This window comes from Lampetra planeri, chromosome 59, assembly GCF_965212315.1.
Source record: "Lampetra planeri chromosome 59, kcLamPlan1.2.h2, whole genome shotgun sequence".
NCBI lineage: Eukaryota > Metazoa > Chordata > Hyperoartia > Petromyzontiformes > Petromyzontidae > Lampetra > Lampetra planeri.
In genome coordinates, this window is record NC_136165.1 from 2,641,532 (window position 1) to 2,657,533 (window position 16,002).

General features: G+C 48.5%; 1 protein-coding gene across 3 annotated transcripts; it reads right to left on the reverse strand.

The window, feature by feature from the left end:
* Positions 1–14: 14 nt before the first annotated feature.
* Positions 15–14,226, reverse strand: LOC144736132 (AN1-type zinc finger protein 6-like). 3 transcript variants are annotated; one of them, XM_078618693.1, is made up of 8 exons: positions 14,039–14,226; positions 13,757–13,811; positions 6,838–6,912; positions 6,406–6,579; positions 3,880–4,246; positions 2,881–3,005; positions 2,193–2,306; positions 15–1,074 (listed from the first exon to the last, which is right to left on the reverse strand). In XM_078618693.1, the coding sequence occupies exons 4-8, from the start codon at positions 6,554–6,556 to the stop codon at positions 923–925; spliced, it is 909 nt and encodes a 302-aa protein (XP_078474819.1). In that variant the 5' UTR covers positions 6,557–6,579; positions 6,838–6,912; positions 13,757–13,811; positions 14,039–14,226; the 3' UTR covers positions 15–922. The 3 variants fall into 3 exon arrangements, with proteins under 3 accessions (XP_078474819.1, XP_078474818.1, XP_078474820.1); XM_078618692.1 differs by lacking the exon at positions 13,757–13,811; XM_078618694.1 differs by lacking the exon at positions 13,757–13,811 and having other exon boundaries at positions 15–1,071; positions 14,039–14,225.
* Positions 14,227–16,002: the final 1,776 nt, after the last annotated feature.

Genomic DNA, 16,002 nt, shown 5'->3' on the forward strand with positions numbered 1-16,002 from the left:
CGCAACGTGTTAAGTAAGATGTGCGAGCAAGTCCTTTATTTCTCACAGCACCGCAACCGACGGACAGACCTCACGCGCGCCACAAGCCCCCTGCTTGCCGTCAGAGCTAAAAACGTTCCCTTGCCACCAGCCACGCGATATTTGTTTCGAACTGCGGGAGTTGCACAAATCGATGGACGCTGGCGTGAAAGCTGGCCGGTGATAGTGCTCCACGCGATGATGGCGCCTCTCCGTTCGTGGGCTCCTCCACGCCCCCTGCAGTTCGCAAGGCGGCCCCCACTTCTTCCCCTTTTAATAGTCAAGTTTTCGGTCGACGCTGCGCATGGGCAAACGGCCCGGCAAGGAGTCGCGCAGTCGGCAAATCTCCAGGCCCCTCCCCGTCACGGTGTGGGCGACCGGGCGCGTACACAAGCGTGTTCCGGCGACGTAAAACAGAAACAAACCCACTGTTTCACTTAAATTTGTTTAAAACTGATGGTACTTGATTCAAAATAAACCAACAGGAAAAGAAAAAAAACAAAGAATAAAAGTTGAGGGGGGGGTAGAAAGTAATAGTTGGGAACAAGCCAAACATCCTCGACGCTTTATTATCTTCAAAGGATTCCAATGCGAGCATGCCTGGGCACCTTGTAATGCATGCCGGTCAAAAAAAAACAAAAAATTTAAAATAAACCAAAACGTGTCCCCAGCGCAAGGAGGTGAAGGACAGGCTGAAATGGCCCTCATCTTCCACCACCCCTCCTCCCTCCCCCCCACCCCCACCAACTCCCTCCCACCACCCCATAACGAGTGATCGGTGGAGGCGGCTCGGAAGGAAGGAGGTCGCGACTCGTCCTCCTGGCCCCCCCCGGGTGCACGTGCGATTGTTCCCCTGGCGTGCGTCCCCCCCCCGCCTCCACCCGGTGGCAACGCCGCCACCGTTTCAAATCTTCTGGATCTTCTCGCTCACTACGATGGGGTTCTCCTTGCGGATTTTCTCGGCCGCCTCAGACTTGTAGTCGTACGAACACTCGTGTTTGTCCGAGTAGCGGTGCAGGCCGCAGAACAGGTTCCCGCAGCGACACTCAAATCCTGCTGGGCGGGCGGGTGAGCAAGTAAGCAAGTGGGCGAGCGAGTGAGAGAGCGCGGGGCAAGCAGGCGGGTGGACGGGCAAGCGAGCGAGAGGGCAGGTGGGTGAACAGGTAAGGTGGGCGAGCAAGCGATGTGGGCGCAAGAGAGTGAGCAAGAGGGCAGGTGCGGGAATGTGCACGGACGCAAAAGTGTAAATAAGAACCGTAATGCCCAACCGGTGATACAGAAACCACAATCTCCACTCACCATGACCACCACCAAATTACATCAATCGCCACCACCATCACCATTCCTGCAATTGCCACCAATGGCACTGGCTAGAGAACCATAACCACCACCGCCACCATGCATGAAGTTTGAGCCCCGTGTTCACAGTGGAATAAAACTAATTCACGAAAATAAAACTGAACTAAAAAAAATCTAATTCCTCTCATTATCTTTGACGCAATTAATATGATATAAAATTTGTGCATGATTTGACTATTAATCTGGAGGGTCTGAACTTTACAATTCAACCGTGCATTAAGTACACACGAACACAGACACAAGTGTTGTGAGCAAGCACTTCATTTTTAAGAATGGCACAGAGCACTAGGTGGTGGTGGTAGTAGTGCAGTCAGCACTCATTTAGTAAGGCTCAACCTAGTAGCGACCAACAACAAGGTTTCAGATTACATACTCTACCTGTGTTACCCTTCATCAGGAATCGAACTCAAGTCACCGACTTCTCACACACAAAGAGTCAGATCCCCTGTGTAGACTGTTGGGGCAAGTGCTATTTGCGAGCACTTATTAAGCCAGGCATGGCGTACAAGGGGGTGGGGGGTGTCGCCAGCACTGTGCAAAGAACTAATTTTAGGCCGAATCGATATAGGCGAGGCTCAGAACCAATCCAGATATTCGTCACTGATATTGGCTGTGGCAGTAAATTAAACACAGGTGGGAAGTCGTAGCGGTGGCGTAATGGTTAGCGTTACCACCTGTGTATGTCAAACCCAGCGACATACAGGCAGACACGCACACAAAGACACGAAGGACGACACGCACTTACAAAAACAATAAACGCAAACAATACCAAAGACAAACACGGGGCCCCTCGTGCAGGGAGGGCGGCCACATACCGGTGAGGCCGACTTTCTTCCTGCAGGTGTGGCAGCGGTTCTTCTTCTGCTGCCGGGGCTTGTCGGCGCCGTCTGGCGAACCCTCGGCGCCATCCAGATCCGCGAGGGTGCACGCTGCGGGTGTGCGGCGAGGTGTGCACCACCACGAGAGTGAGCGACGTCGACAGACCGCCATTGACCGTCCCCGCGACCTCTCGTGAACGCTCGGTTTCGTCACCACCCGTTTTTCTCCAATGGCCATTGCGGCAGTGGGCAATCACAAACCGCATCGAGGACTTCCCACGGACGACGCGGATCGTACCCGATACATGAGTGGTGACGATTACTAAAAACACAATCCGCGCTGCAACTGGGAACGTGTCAAGCAACCGTGCCAATTCCACCTCCGATTAGCACGGTTGGCCAACGTACGGTGCACAAAAGAAATTGAAAATACAAAGGTACAACAACGGCAGACACCGCGAATCGTCGCCCCTGATATTCACTTTCCCAGCGGGACGACAAAGGTTAATTCCGCTTTCGACGATGCCCTCGGCCGGATATCTAAACTCGCTCTACCTTCGTAAATATTTATATTTTCGTATGACAAAAGGTTAAACTTCTGCCGTGGAAAACATTCCAAGGCGGCAGCCGAGCTGTCGTGGAGACGTGTGATCGTGCGAGCGCGCGTGCGGCCGAGCGAGAATACCGCTGAGGTCGGCGGAGGTGGTGGCGGCCACAGGTTGGTCGGTGGTGACCACGTCCTCGCCGTCAGCCACCAGGGTCATGGCCGTCATGCGGGAACTGACGGGTGAGGGCTGGCTTGTGATGGGGCTGCAAACACAGCAGAGGGCATCCACGCAACGTCACTCACCCACCCATTCACACACGCATCAACAACTCGCCTAGCTGCCTGCTCACCAAGTCACCCACTCACTTACTCAACGAGTCGTCACTCGCACACCTCACACACTTTTCGTTGAGTCACCCACCCACTTAATTACCAACCCACCCATACACCCTCTCAATCACCCGCTCAACTACCAAATCACCCCCTCACCATCTCAATAAATCACATATAAATATTCACCTATTAACTCTACCCACCCACTCAAATCACCTACTAATCCATCTACTCACCACTTTACCAACTCGCACTATTAATCTAGTACTGGTAAAAAAGGTCCCATTTTGCTCACCAAGCTATAAATGCTCTGAAAGTGCATTGCCTTTGTACTGTTCGCCATTTGGCATTCTCTAGTCCGACACTGGTGAGACTAGGCCCTAAAGAGGGCGGATCAGTTTCAAATACAATGCCACTTATTATCAGCGCATATTTGTTTCCATGTTCACCACAAGTACGCGTGTGGTTAACGACGGACACGATTCCTTGCAAAAGGTTTCTATTTGATGTTTGAACATCTTAACACCTGCTGTATTGCCGGAAAGGGTAGAACCTATTCAAATTTTTCTAAAATATTAATCTACTCACCTCGTCCACCGGCGCTCGACCACTCAATCACCGACTCACCCACCAAATCACCATCTCACTATTACTTGCGCAATCTCTCTCAATCACCCCAACTATTTACGCAGTGCCCATCCCATTCACCCCTCCCCTACCCACACCGGTCAACGTCCCCACCCCTCTACCCGCTTTGCCCCTCATCGCCCAACCGACTTGGCAGCGCCAACTGCCCGTGCCCACCTGCTGGGAGAACCAAAGACCCCGGGTGAGGGAGCCTCCGCCTGCGAGGGCTCCTGTTGTGGCGTCGGTGTCGTGGCAGGGCTACCTTCCCCCCGTGCCGCCGTCACCATCATGTTTGCCGTTGCCATGGCGGTGCCAGTCATCACCGCTGAAGAGGCGGCAGTGGCGGCGGCAGCAGATGACAATGACGTTGAAGATGGCGATGGTGATGGGGCTGGCAACGGAGAGGCACTGCCACTCGTCGCTGGAGCGACCGATGAAGGCGACGAAACCGCAGCTGCCACGGCAACGGTTGCCGTCGACGATGCGAGGCTGTCGGCCGCTGCTTGAGCGACCGCGACTGCACCGCTGTTCCCGGGACTTGTGGCTTCAAGGGGGTGCGAGTCCACATTAATCAGAAAAAAAGCGATGGGAACGCAAAGTTATGGATTGTAAGTAATGGAACAAAAGAGATGGAGCGCCAGTGACTGAACGCAAAAGCGAATGCAAAGTGACAGAATGCAAACAGTAGAACAGTGACAAGAACTCAAGAGACTTTATACTGGTAGGAACCTCCTGGTTACACCAGCCCACAGGGGATTATTGTGTCCATCCGTCGTGCATCCAAAAATGGGAGGGGCTGGGTGGGGGGTGGGGAGGGGCTGGTCACCCCGTGGTGCCCTTATAAAACTCAACGTTTAACCTACTCACGCCGGCTTGTGCCCGCCCTCACAGTCGGGCATATTTGCGGAATACACCACGCCGCCGTTGACCCTGGCCATTGACCGAGCAACCCAACGTTCCTACCAGCTCCCTCCGCAGGAATGTGTTAAACTTACAGCATTTCAGGGGTGCGATTCGATCATTTGGAAGAGAATGCTTGTCTCGTTTGTACCGTATTGTTCTCTTCATTAGGTTTAACATTAACAAATCACCTGCATACACTTCTAATAAATAAGAATATACAAACTTACAAAATGCACTTTGATGCATGCATCATGAACTTGATAATTAAAGCATTGCTACACACCTAGCCAAAAGAATGTAATGATTCAGGCCTGCCTTAAAGTCATTACGATCCGTAGTCATGATTTGGTTTTGGAATCGACACGTTCCTGCACAGTGGTGCAAATTTGCAAAACCTAGGGAGGTACGATTCAATAGAAATGTAATCTATAGACTCGAAAGGACATTGGTGCGATTATGGACTGTAGGGTGGTGCGATCTAGTGTTGAAAGTATATAATTGTACACCGAGCAAAGGGGCCGACAACCAAAATAATTCGATAAAAAAACTCAATATTCATTCTAGATTTGAAGCTTTCGTGACTGCAACGATTCACAGTTTTTCGGTAAAGCACGTAGGCAAAAAATGAAATTAAAATTAATAAAAATCACGACGTTTCGGAGGCAACACAAGTCTCCGTCATCACAGAGATTTGTGTTGCCTCCGAAACGTCGTGATTTTTTTAAAATTATTTTATGTTTATTAATTTAAATTTCATTTTTTACCTACGCGACTTTAGCGAAAAAACCAAGAGTATAAAACTCAATATGCCAAGAAGCACAACAACGAGCATGAATAACGCCACAAAGCGGTCCATAAAAATAGCCGCACGCAGGTCGCCGACCCCTGACCCAACATAAACACGAGGGGACGAGACGCGCTGCGATAAAAGCAGAGTCAGACGCGGCGGGGGAAACCGACCGGGGAGCCGAAAAATTCGCAAAAGAAATAAACGAGTTGTGTCTCTTCTTGGTTCTTTCGGTAAAGTCACGTAGAAGGGAAATAATAAAATAATAAAAATAAAACATAATAAAATACAATTCTCACGACGTTTCGGCCACGACGCTGTCTCCGACAGACCTGGTCTTCACCTGAGGACGGCTGCTTGCGTTGTGGCCGAAACGTCGTGAGAATTATTTTATTATGTTATATTTGTATTATTTTATTATTTCCCTTCTACATGACTTTACCGAAAGAACCAAGAAGATGAATCCCTGCAGTCACGAAAGCTTTAAATCGAAGAGTTGCGTCTCCTATTGTGCATTCTGCGCGACTGGTCCCCGCAGCACGGAGCAGTCTACTCGATGGCGCTAGACTTGTACCAACGCGAGAGGCTTTTAAGAGATCACTAAGGATGCACTCGTGTGCCACATCTCTTCTGTAGCATTGCACAACGTCCTTAAAGGATGTAGTTATCGCGGTATGGCGTGACAGAAGCCATCCAACTCATGATCATCATCATCATCATCGTCGTGCGACTATTCAGTCATGTGAATTTACAGTGGTGCGAATATAAAATACACAGGGGGTGTGAATCTCTAGTGGTGTAATTATAGAATGTGTGGCAGTGTGCAAATCTTCAGCGGTGAACATTTACAAAAAAGACTTCATAATTCTGTAACAACCCATGCGAGTGAGAGTTCGAATAAAAATAAAAATGCTTCGCAGAGTCCATCTGCCGTCCCGTCAACACAAGAAGCGATTCGTCGCGTCGCTCAAGCCTCCCTAGCGCAGGTCACCGACGCGGCCACCGCACTTTACCTGTGGGGCTGAGTCTGCCGCCAGCGTTCTGCCTCTGCAGGTGCTCCTTGTAGCACACGGAGCACATGCCGTTGGTGCGTGGGTTCCCGTAGAAACCGCAGCCCATGGTGCACAGCATGGGGCCCTGCGAGCGGTTCGCTTCTTGCGCCATCGCTCGCCTCGCCGCCCTGCTGCCTGCCGAGAAAAGCGCCGCCCAAGTTCAGATTTTAAAAATTCAATTAGTTAGAACGTTTTTTTTACGTGCTTAGATTGTTGCCCTTTCCCCCGCGCACCGTACGTAGCACGGTTGGCTATGTAAAGGTATGAATATGAAGTTCAACATGCATGCATACTAATCGCAGAACGGAATTATCCACAGTCACGTCAATGTCAATTAAATCGCATTAAGCATCAGCGTATCAATTGTGGTAGAGTATGGACGTTATTACTTACCGACGCTTTTATGTCTCGGCGGCTTCGTGTGGACAAGCCCGCCCCGATCACTGTAGAGGCACAGACTGGCACTGCCTAAGGGCGACAATGATGAAGAAGTCACACAAGACTGAAAAGAATGTGCAGGCTGCATCCTTACCCTTACTTATTTCCAGCCTGCACTAGATTTTTTTTTATTACAAAGTTTCACAAATGTTACTCGAATTGCGCAAGGTGTAGCACACACACACAAAACACCGAATTTGGCTAAATTCCAGCTTTGAGAAATAAAAATATGCGTTTGAGTTTCATAAAATTAACATTTCTCAATACCTGTATGAAAGTGCTGCCCCCTAGTGCGTAACAATGGTCACTTGAAGGAATTTTAGAAGTAGTTCCGTGACAGCCACTTTGTTGAACATTTTTTTTTCACCGTACAAAGCTAACCACGCTACTCAAAATGTTCTCTAAACAAGGGTGACACTGCACCAAGAGAGTTCCGAATTGATTAGTCTCGTGACACGACATCAAGAGCACAACCGGGATAAAAACTGGGGAAATATCCAAAAGATAAAATAAAAAAACAGCATTATATTTCATGACTTAAATAAGTTTTTCATTACCAGAGGAAGCGGGAGGGAGGGGGGTGAATTTTTATTTCTGCCACAGTTTTCCAGGCCAACGTGCAAATGAGTTGCAGCACTCCCGTGTCCCTCACCTTCTACAAGAGGTCATCGCGCACGTGGCTCCTCCAATAATAGTTGGACTAAACCCACCCCACTTCACATCGCTCGAGCAATAACGACCCACGTCATCTCATCGTCATTGCTAAACGCAGCTTGGGTACCGAGGATTCACCTCCGACGTTGGGTTTAAAGGGCGCTGTAATATTTCTTTAAAGCCTCTACAAGAAATCAGCTTAGGTCTTGATGTTGCCGGCAGTTAAGCGTGAAAACCAACGTAGGTCTTTGCAGGCACCTATGAAGGCCAGCACAGCAAACGGATTCGCACATGGGTCAGTCACCAGGTTCATAGCAGTGCACAAATACTACAGGCTCCACATACCACAAATGATAAAGATTCCTCGTATAGCCTTAACAGACTATAGGGGCAAGTGCTACTAGCGAGAACCTATTAAGGACCGGCACAGCACACGAGGGGGGTGAGTGGCTAGCAGAGAGCCCGGGTGCCTTTGGCTTCCTGGCGCTGATGTTTACTACACACCACACCAGCTACTGATTTGAGGCTGAGTCGACCTAGGGGAGGCCCAGGACTGGTTCAGATAATAGTCACTGGTGTTGGCAGTGAGCGGGGAATAAAACTCGGGGTCACTGGGTTAGTAGCGTGGCGCGCTAACCGCATCCCACAGACCACCATACACACACATCATTTACACACTGGAATGTCCTGTGTTAGGAACAGGGAGTTTTTTTGGTGGCATTTAACTTTAGCTGCACTACTTTCAGGAGGTTGATAATGACGCACCTGGGGCAGGTGTGTGTGCATCAGTTGCTATTCAGCGTCAATATACATCGCATGCAAGCACACACACACCTGTTCAACAGGTATTTGAAATGACTCCGGTTGAAGGTTCACTTAAAACAACCAAAAACATCACCACAAACAAATACACGAGTTATGCATCACTGAGGAATATATTGTACGTCATCAACGAAGCAATTCCACCAGAATGCGATTATTTAATCGGCGATCTCCTGCAGCCTGGAAGGGCTGTTGGGATGGCTGCCGTTAGCGAGCGCCTTTAAAAAGGTCTTCACGACCGTGCGACTGGCAAAAGTTCGCAGCCGCACTGGCTAATTAATGCGGATGTGTATGTACCAAACATATGCAGCATACCACTTCACAGTGGACGCTAAGGATCTGTAACATTAAAAACAAAGAGTTAGGCCACATGTGCCAGTCATGGTCCAAATTTTTCAATAAAGAAAAACTCAAATTTATCATCTGATTGGGTAAAATCAGAAAGAAACATTTCTCCCCCCCCACTGTGAAATTAGTGCGGACTACAATCGTCAGGAAAACATCGCACCTCCGCCGATGACCTCGCGCTAACGGAACGGCGCAAATATCAAGTGCCAACGACTGAATAAATGATTTGGGAGGCAGCGACTCGCTAGGTCTCCATTCACCCACACCTCTACCAATGCCGTACTACCTGCCCCAGGCGCAACGTTTAAGGCTGAGCTGACCCACGCGAGGCTTTCGTTCACGAGTGCGTGTCGTGGATCAGTTTGAATTATTAGAAGTTTTGCACACAGTTACAAGAAAAATGTACAGACAAGACACCGTGGCTCAAAACCAATTTCGTGTTCCCCAAATCGCGATAAGCAATACACGACACCAGCCACAACAAATGACACCGGAGTGGGAGCTGAGATTTAAAAGAAGTGTAAAACTTTAAAGGGGGAAAGTTTCTACTTAAATCTGACGTCAGCTAAACATCGGGTAAAGTGATACCTCCATCTGCGCATTCATTTACAACTTGTATTCAAATAACCTTGAGTTTGGCTATGGCGTAAACTGCAGTCTTAAGTGAAAAAACGTTACTTCGTGCTGTACAGCGTTATCATCACGAGCGTCCCAAACAAGACATCCGCCAAATACTGCGACAGGGCCATGGCTTTGAGGCCAAAATATTGACCACGTTCAACTGGAATTCTGCACGTGCTGTTTTGTGTTCTTTGGTCAATTATTACCTTGTTCAAATGGAAACCAGGAGTGACACACAGCGATGGCACCAGTGGGTTGAGTCACGATACAATTTCTAAATATTTGGCGTCTATGTGCAACTACATCAAGACGCCATGAAAAAGAGTGGGGTGTCCATCACCCTTGCCAGGTTTCCTCTTCACCCTTTCATTCTATACAATTAGTGATTTGAAAAAAATCAATATGATTGATAAATATTTATGCGTTTCAAAATCTCAATATGCTCAAACAAATAAAAAATGCATAGATTGATCCAGAATCAAGACGCTATTGTAAACGCAATGTGAGAATCACAGCAACGTAAAGAGATAAAGGTGTAGCCCTGCAATTTCTTGCTCATTTCACTGCTGGCAGAAGGGCCTCTGCAGTTTAGAATAGAGCACCTCTGTGGTGGCTCTTCCACGAGGGCCAAATGTCTTGGAAGGGTTGGGAGGACCTACACTTTACCCCACCACGCTTGACCTGCCGATCGAACAATTGTGGCGTTCCTATTTATATGTGGGGATTTAAAAACGTGCCGATCGCTTCAATGAGAGTGCCGAAATCAAACCGGTGACATCCAGAGTGCCAACCATTACACCGCGGCGGAATCCCTCGAACCCAAGTTAGTGGCCGTTAAAGAGAAAATATTCTGACAAATGACTCCAATTAAATAAAAAGAGAAAATAGTATAAAACACGTTTAGGTATGTCTCCTACCTGCTCGTGGCAGTTGTTCCAAGGACCCGGTTCGGAGTTTAACCCTCCCCCCAACCCTGCCTGAGGTGACTGGAAAATTCAGAAGGGTGAGAGAAAGGACACTGATCTTGAGTTCTGGTGGCCATGTCGCCTCGCCTGGCTCCGTAAGCCCACGCCAGAGGTCGCAAACGGGTTTTGATTCCTTACCCGTACCCGACCGCACCAGGGTCGCAAACGGGTACCCGTACCCGGCCGTACCCATACCCTACCCATACCCGGCTGGGTACGGGTATCCGATTGCGACCTCTGGGATGAAGCAATGTTGCAGGCGCGGGTGGGTTGATTCTAGGAACTTGAATTGTGAGAAGAGACAAGACGTTGGGAAATGAGTGACAAACAGTTACTCACCGTGACTCACAGTCTACCCGTACCCCGCCGCACCAGGGTCGCAAACGGGTACCCATACCCGGCTGGGTACGGGGTAGCCAGGTATCGGGTACCCGGTTGCGACCTCTGGCCCACGCTCCTGACGACAAGCAAAAAGTGTTTCCACCAGTCCCCCTTCACTATTAATAGAAACCACGCATTCATTACAGCAAAAGGTGACTCAACTCGCAGGTCAGCCACTGGGAACAAAAAAAATTCCGCTCTCCCACACTATAAGTTCTTAAAATAAAAACAAACGCACCCTCAATGTGGGCGTCTTTGTAGCTTCGAGATAAATGCATTCTTACGTGTTCGAAAAATCATCCATCATGAACCAGTCAATCCACAGCTGGATGAAGACCTCCCGAAGACACCACCCACCTCTCATGACCGTGATGTAAAAATCCACCCAGCACCTGTATACTCCATCTCCTCGGTGGACGTGCTGTCATGCATTCCAATCCTTGGCTGTCACTCCATTATTTATACTCCATTATTTATTCTTGACTAATGTAAATGATTCATAGCCCCGTGTTCATCCATTTCTGAAAGCATCTACATGCGTTGTCAGTCATGGGTGCCTATTTAAATTTACCACAGTTCTAGTCACTGGTGAGTATGGGGTTGAAGGGAGGGCGCGCGGTCAGGACGGGTTCATATATCACTCGCCACTGATTTTAGTCGTGGCCGAGAATCGCAGCGTGTTACTCACTGCGCTGCCACTCCACCCCATTGTTTTCTATGGGTTATAAAAATGTCAATAAATGCTGTTTTTAAAAACGAAACTCTTAGTGTTCATTTGTAAATGTTAGTTTTCTCAGGGCCACATTGTGCAAAGTTCGATCTCAAAATATAACCTATATAAGAGACGCCAGAGATATGCTCTGCCATTTCGCTCTGCTCTGAAGGAGGGCCCACTGCCTGAAACGTAAATCTGTTACTTCATGTACTGTTATGACGAGTTCGTCTGCCCCTTACATTAGTCACTCTTCGCCAATTGTGGACATTCCACACCTCTGTGGCAGGGGATGGTCTTCTTCACACAGCTATTTTTGCCCTTTCGCAAAATCGCGCGATGGGGATGGGGCCTTTCTTGACGTAAAGTCCGGTCCATTAGGCAATAACTGTACTCGCTCAATTCTGGTGACTCAAGGGTAGACAAGTGTAAACAGCCATGGTTTTATACACTGCTCAATGCAGGCCTCCAACACAGCGCCATTCCTCGTGGTCTTGCAATGCCAAATCCACGTCACTCCTGCACACAAGCCGATCTTGCTGTTCGCATCTCAAAGTGCGCGCACAGACCCTTGGGCGTTTCCATCCTTTGGCTGCTATTTCGTCACTGGTCTCAAGCCCACCGGCTATCAACTTTATCCCACCCCCTCAGCAAATTTCTCACGCTCAAGCCTACTCATTGTGTTACTCTTTTCTGTCTCTGTTAAATTGCCAGCATTCCCCTGAAAAATGCTCTTTAAGCGTAGTTATCAATTTGTCCGACTTTATCATGTACATTTCTGATCCCTTTCAGAGCAAGCAATGCACAGCAGCAATTGAGAGACATCTTTTGGAAGTACATTGGCGTGTTGTTTTTTAATTGTCAAATTATTTTTCATGAAATTACCGTGACCTGCTCTTGCCAACATCTTTATTTAACAATAATGATGCGGTTTCATTTTTAATCAGTCCTCCGTGTTTACAGACACACTGCTGTATTTTTTGGTCGTGGAATACACAGCAGGTGATGAGGATGATGGCAGTGACGATAATAACTACAGATATGATTTGCAAGAAAATTGAATATAACAAAGGCTCCAAAGTTTGACTCAAGATAAGTGTAACTGACAATGGGACAAATACAACTCAATGGGGCTATCACCTGGTTCAAAGGACACCGATGGCTAATAAAAATCATGGCACTTATAAATTTAAGTACACGGGGCTACAGAAGCTGCAACCAATTGTCAATGTGTACCCTTCCTATAATACGCACTCCCATCGTGTTTTTGTATTGGTTGTTGTAACGTTTTGCCCACCACGACTGGACGCCTGTGACAAAGAGCTTGATAGCTCATCGGATTTCCTCCAGTATAAACATTTCTGATTGTAACTGCACATTTTTTTGACAGTTGGCCAATCCAACCATTTAAGCAAAAGATTACTCCACCGATTAGTCGGATTACTCGTCTAAATCGGGTTTATCAGCCACCCCACCATGAGGCATGGTATGGGGGGGGGGGGCAACAATCTTCAAAAAGTGGGCTCGGAAATAATCGACGGTACAAAAACACGGCAGGCGATTTTCCCACGCAATAGGCGAATTAACCCAGTTATAAACACCAGACATTACTGTACATGCAAACGCGACCTTTATAAATATGGCGAAAACACAAGGGGGAGATAAAAAAAACACCGACGACAGGTACAGTATTTCGGGATGTACAACCTGGACAATGAATCGCTTTTTTAAAAGTTTTTGTTATTGTGAGCCGCTCAATGGCCCCTAAACACCGCACGAAACAAAGTCGCGTAAGCAATACAAGGGGGGGGGCCTCGATGTCAATCCACTGAAGGATCATTTGGCCATACTTCACCGCGCTGGTCAGCGCGCGAGCTGGTGAAGTGATGATGTAGGAAATACCAAGCATGTTTGATACATAAAGGGAACGCAACAATATATACAAACGACAAACAGGCGAGAAAAATAAACGTTGACAAACCACCAAACCCACCCCGCGACCGGCATGGTGAGTGCCCTAACCAAAGCTGTGGATTGAAAACTGTCTGAGCAAATACAAACATAATCCCAAACGCAATGGTTATTACCCATTAACGTATCCTGTTTATCCGTTTAAGCATTTACCTTCTAATAGAGTGCGCTTATGTATTAGATTAAAGTGTTTGGTCAATGTCTGTTTGGGGAAGGATGTTCACGAAGCAGTGCTGGTGATGACGACTATCCGTTTACCTGTATTGTTGTTCATGTACAATATACTTGTTGTAGTTTTAAAACCTGTTAATCTTGTAAAATGTTCACAAATAAACAAGAGCATTAAGAGCAGGCCCCTCGGGGTATCGCTCAGACCCCGCTGCTCGGATAGTTTTCCTACCTGCGCAAGAAGCGATCCGACCCGGCAGGGCCGCCCAACCTACTCCGGCGAAGGCCTCAAACAACGAATTCACAAATTAATCGACATCGAGACGACTCGGCGTTACGTAAAAGAAACCACGACACGTGAGGAAGTTAAAGGCAACGAAACATACTTTTCTTTATTAAAGTTCGCTTTATATTCCAGGAATTATACGTTACTTGCCGCCAGGCTCTTTATGAATACCGTATCATCGTAAGCCTCTGTTACAGCTATAGCGCGGTCATTTTACAACGCAATTACCTTCAAACGCGACGCTCCGGCGGTGTCCGAGTCTTCTTACGTCGCCCTACTTGAGCGCGAATGGCATCGGTGGCGACGCTTCAACTAAATTCGCCTTAAATTCGCGATTCCCGTACGCGCGGGGGCCCCAGGCCTCAGGGCCCTACTTTCCCCGCTCGCCTTATCACCGCGAGCCGCGGCGGTGATGCGGCCGCGGCTGGCGGTGGGGAGGGGGGCGGGGCGGGGGGGACGAGCCGGAGCACGGCGGAGGGAAAACGTGACGACGCGGCGGTGATGCCGCGTAGATTTCACAGAGCGGATAAGCCGAGCGACCGAGCCGATCGGCCCGAGGCTGCCCCGCCCATACGTTGTACGATTTAAAATCGCGCCGCGACTGGGCGGTGAGGTCACCGCGAGCGGCGGTTGACGCGATCCGATTGGCTGACGGAAATTACCGAGCGCGGTTCATCCCTCCCCCCCCTCCCGCGCTAATGCCGAGAATTAATGAGGGCAGGCGGCGAGGTTAACGCAGGGCTGTGCGGGGGGGGGGCAATGCACGGGGGGGGCGGGGTCGTGCACAGGGGGGGGGGGGTCGTGCACGGGGGGTCGTGACGTCACGTGCACGTGCCGCCTTGCATTTGCGCGGGAAACAACGGGGGGGGGGGGGGTCTGGAATACAATACTCCGCTGACGTGATTTAACCCAATAATTATTACAAATGCCCACGTAATTTAACCCAATAATTATTACCAATGCCCACGTGATTTAACCCAATAATTATTACCAATGCCCACGTGATTTAACCCAATAATTATTATCAATGCCCACGTGCTTTTTTTTTACCCCGATAATTTACCAATGACGTCATTTTTTCAGCCATAATTACCTCAAGTCCACAATAATGTGTGCCCTTGACAATTAACATTGCAATACAATGCACTCTGCCCACGTGATTCAATTCGATAATCACCACAAATCCCACGCCTTTGTTCATCAAACGCGTCACAGGTGTTTTCAGCAGGCCTATCCGATTTAAGTCGCGTGTAATCGATTCCACCACCGATAATCGGTGCGATTGATTAATCAAGTGACGATATTTTGGACGGGGGAACGGGGTCTAACGTTTTTTCACGGTGTGCCGCTGGACGGGAGGTTGTTGGCCACGTCATCGGCGCGTTTTGCCACGTCACGCAGCTGGGCGTGGCTTATAGGGGGTTTCCCACCTTCGGAGGCGGAAATTCGTGGTGGATGCCCCGAGGAATCGAACACAAATTCGACGTCGGTTGCGAATGGAGCCGGTTACGTTGAAGAGAATAGTCTCATCTTCTTGGTTCTTTCGGTAAAGTCACGTAGAATGGAAATAATAAAATAATAAAAATCAAACAATAAAATAATTCTCACGACGTTTCGGCCACAACGAAAGCAGCCGTCCTCAGGTGGAGAGCAGGTCTGTCGAGAAGATTCAGACTGTCTTCTCGACAGACCTGCTCTCCACCTGAGGACGGCTGCTTGCGTTGTGGCCGAAACGTCGTGAGAATTGTTATTTTTTTTATTTGATTATTTCCATTCAGACTGTCTTCTCGACAGACCTGCTCTCCACCTGAGGACGGCTGCTTGCGTTGTGGCTGAAACGTCGTGAGAATTGTTATTTTTTTTTATTTGATTATTTCCATTCAGACTGTCTTCTCGACAGACCTGCTCTCCACCTGAGGACGGCTGCTTGCGTTGTGGCTGAAACGTCGTGAGAATTGTTATTTTTTTTATTTGATTATTTCCATTCAGACTGTCTTCTCGACAGACCTGCTCTCCACCTGAGGACGGCTGCTTGCGTTGTGGCTGAAACGTCGTGAGAATTGTTATTTTTTTTATTTGATTATTTCCATTCAGACTGTCTACTCGACAGACCTGCTCTCCAACTGAGGACGGCTGCTTGCGTTGTGGCTGAAACGTCGTGAGAAGTTATTTTTTTCATTTGATTATTTCCA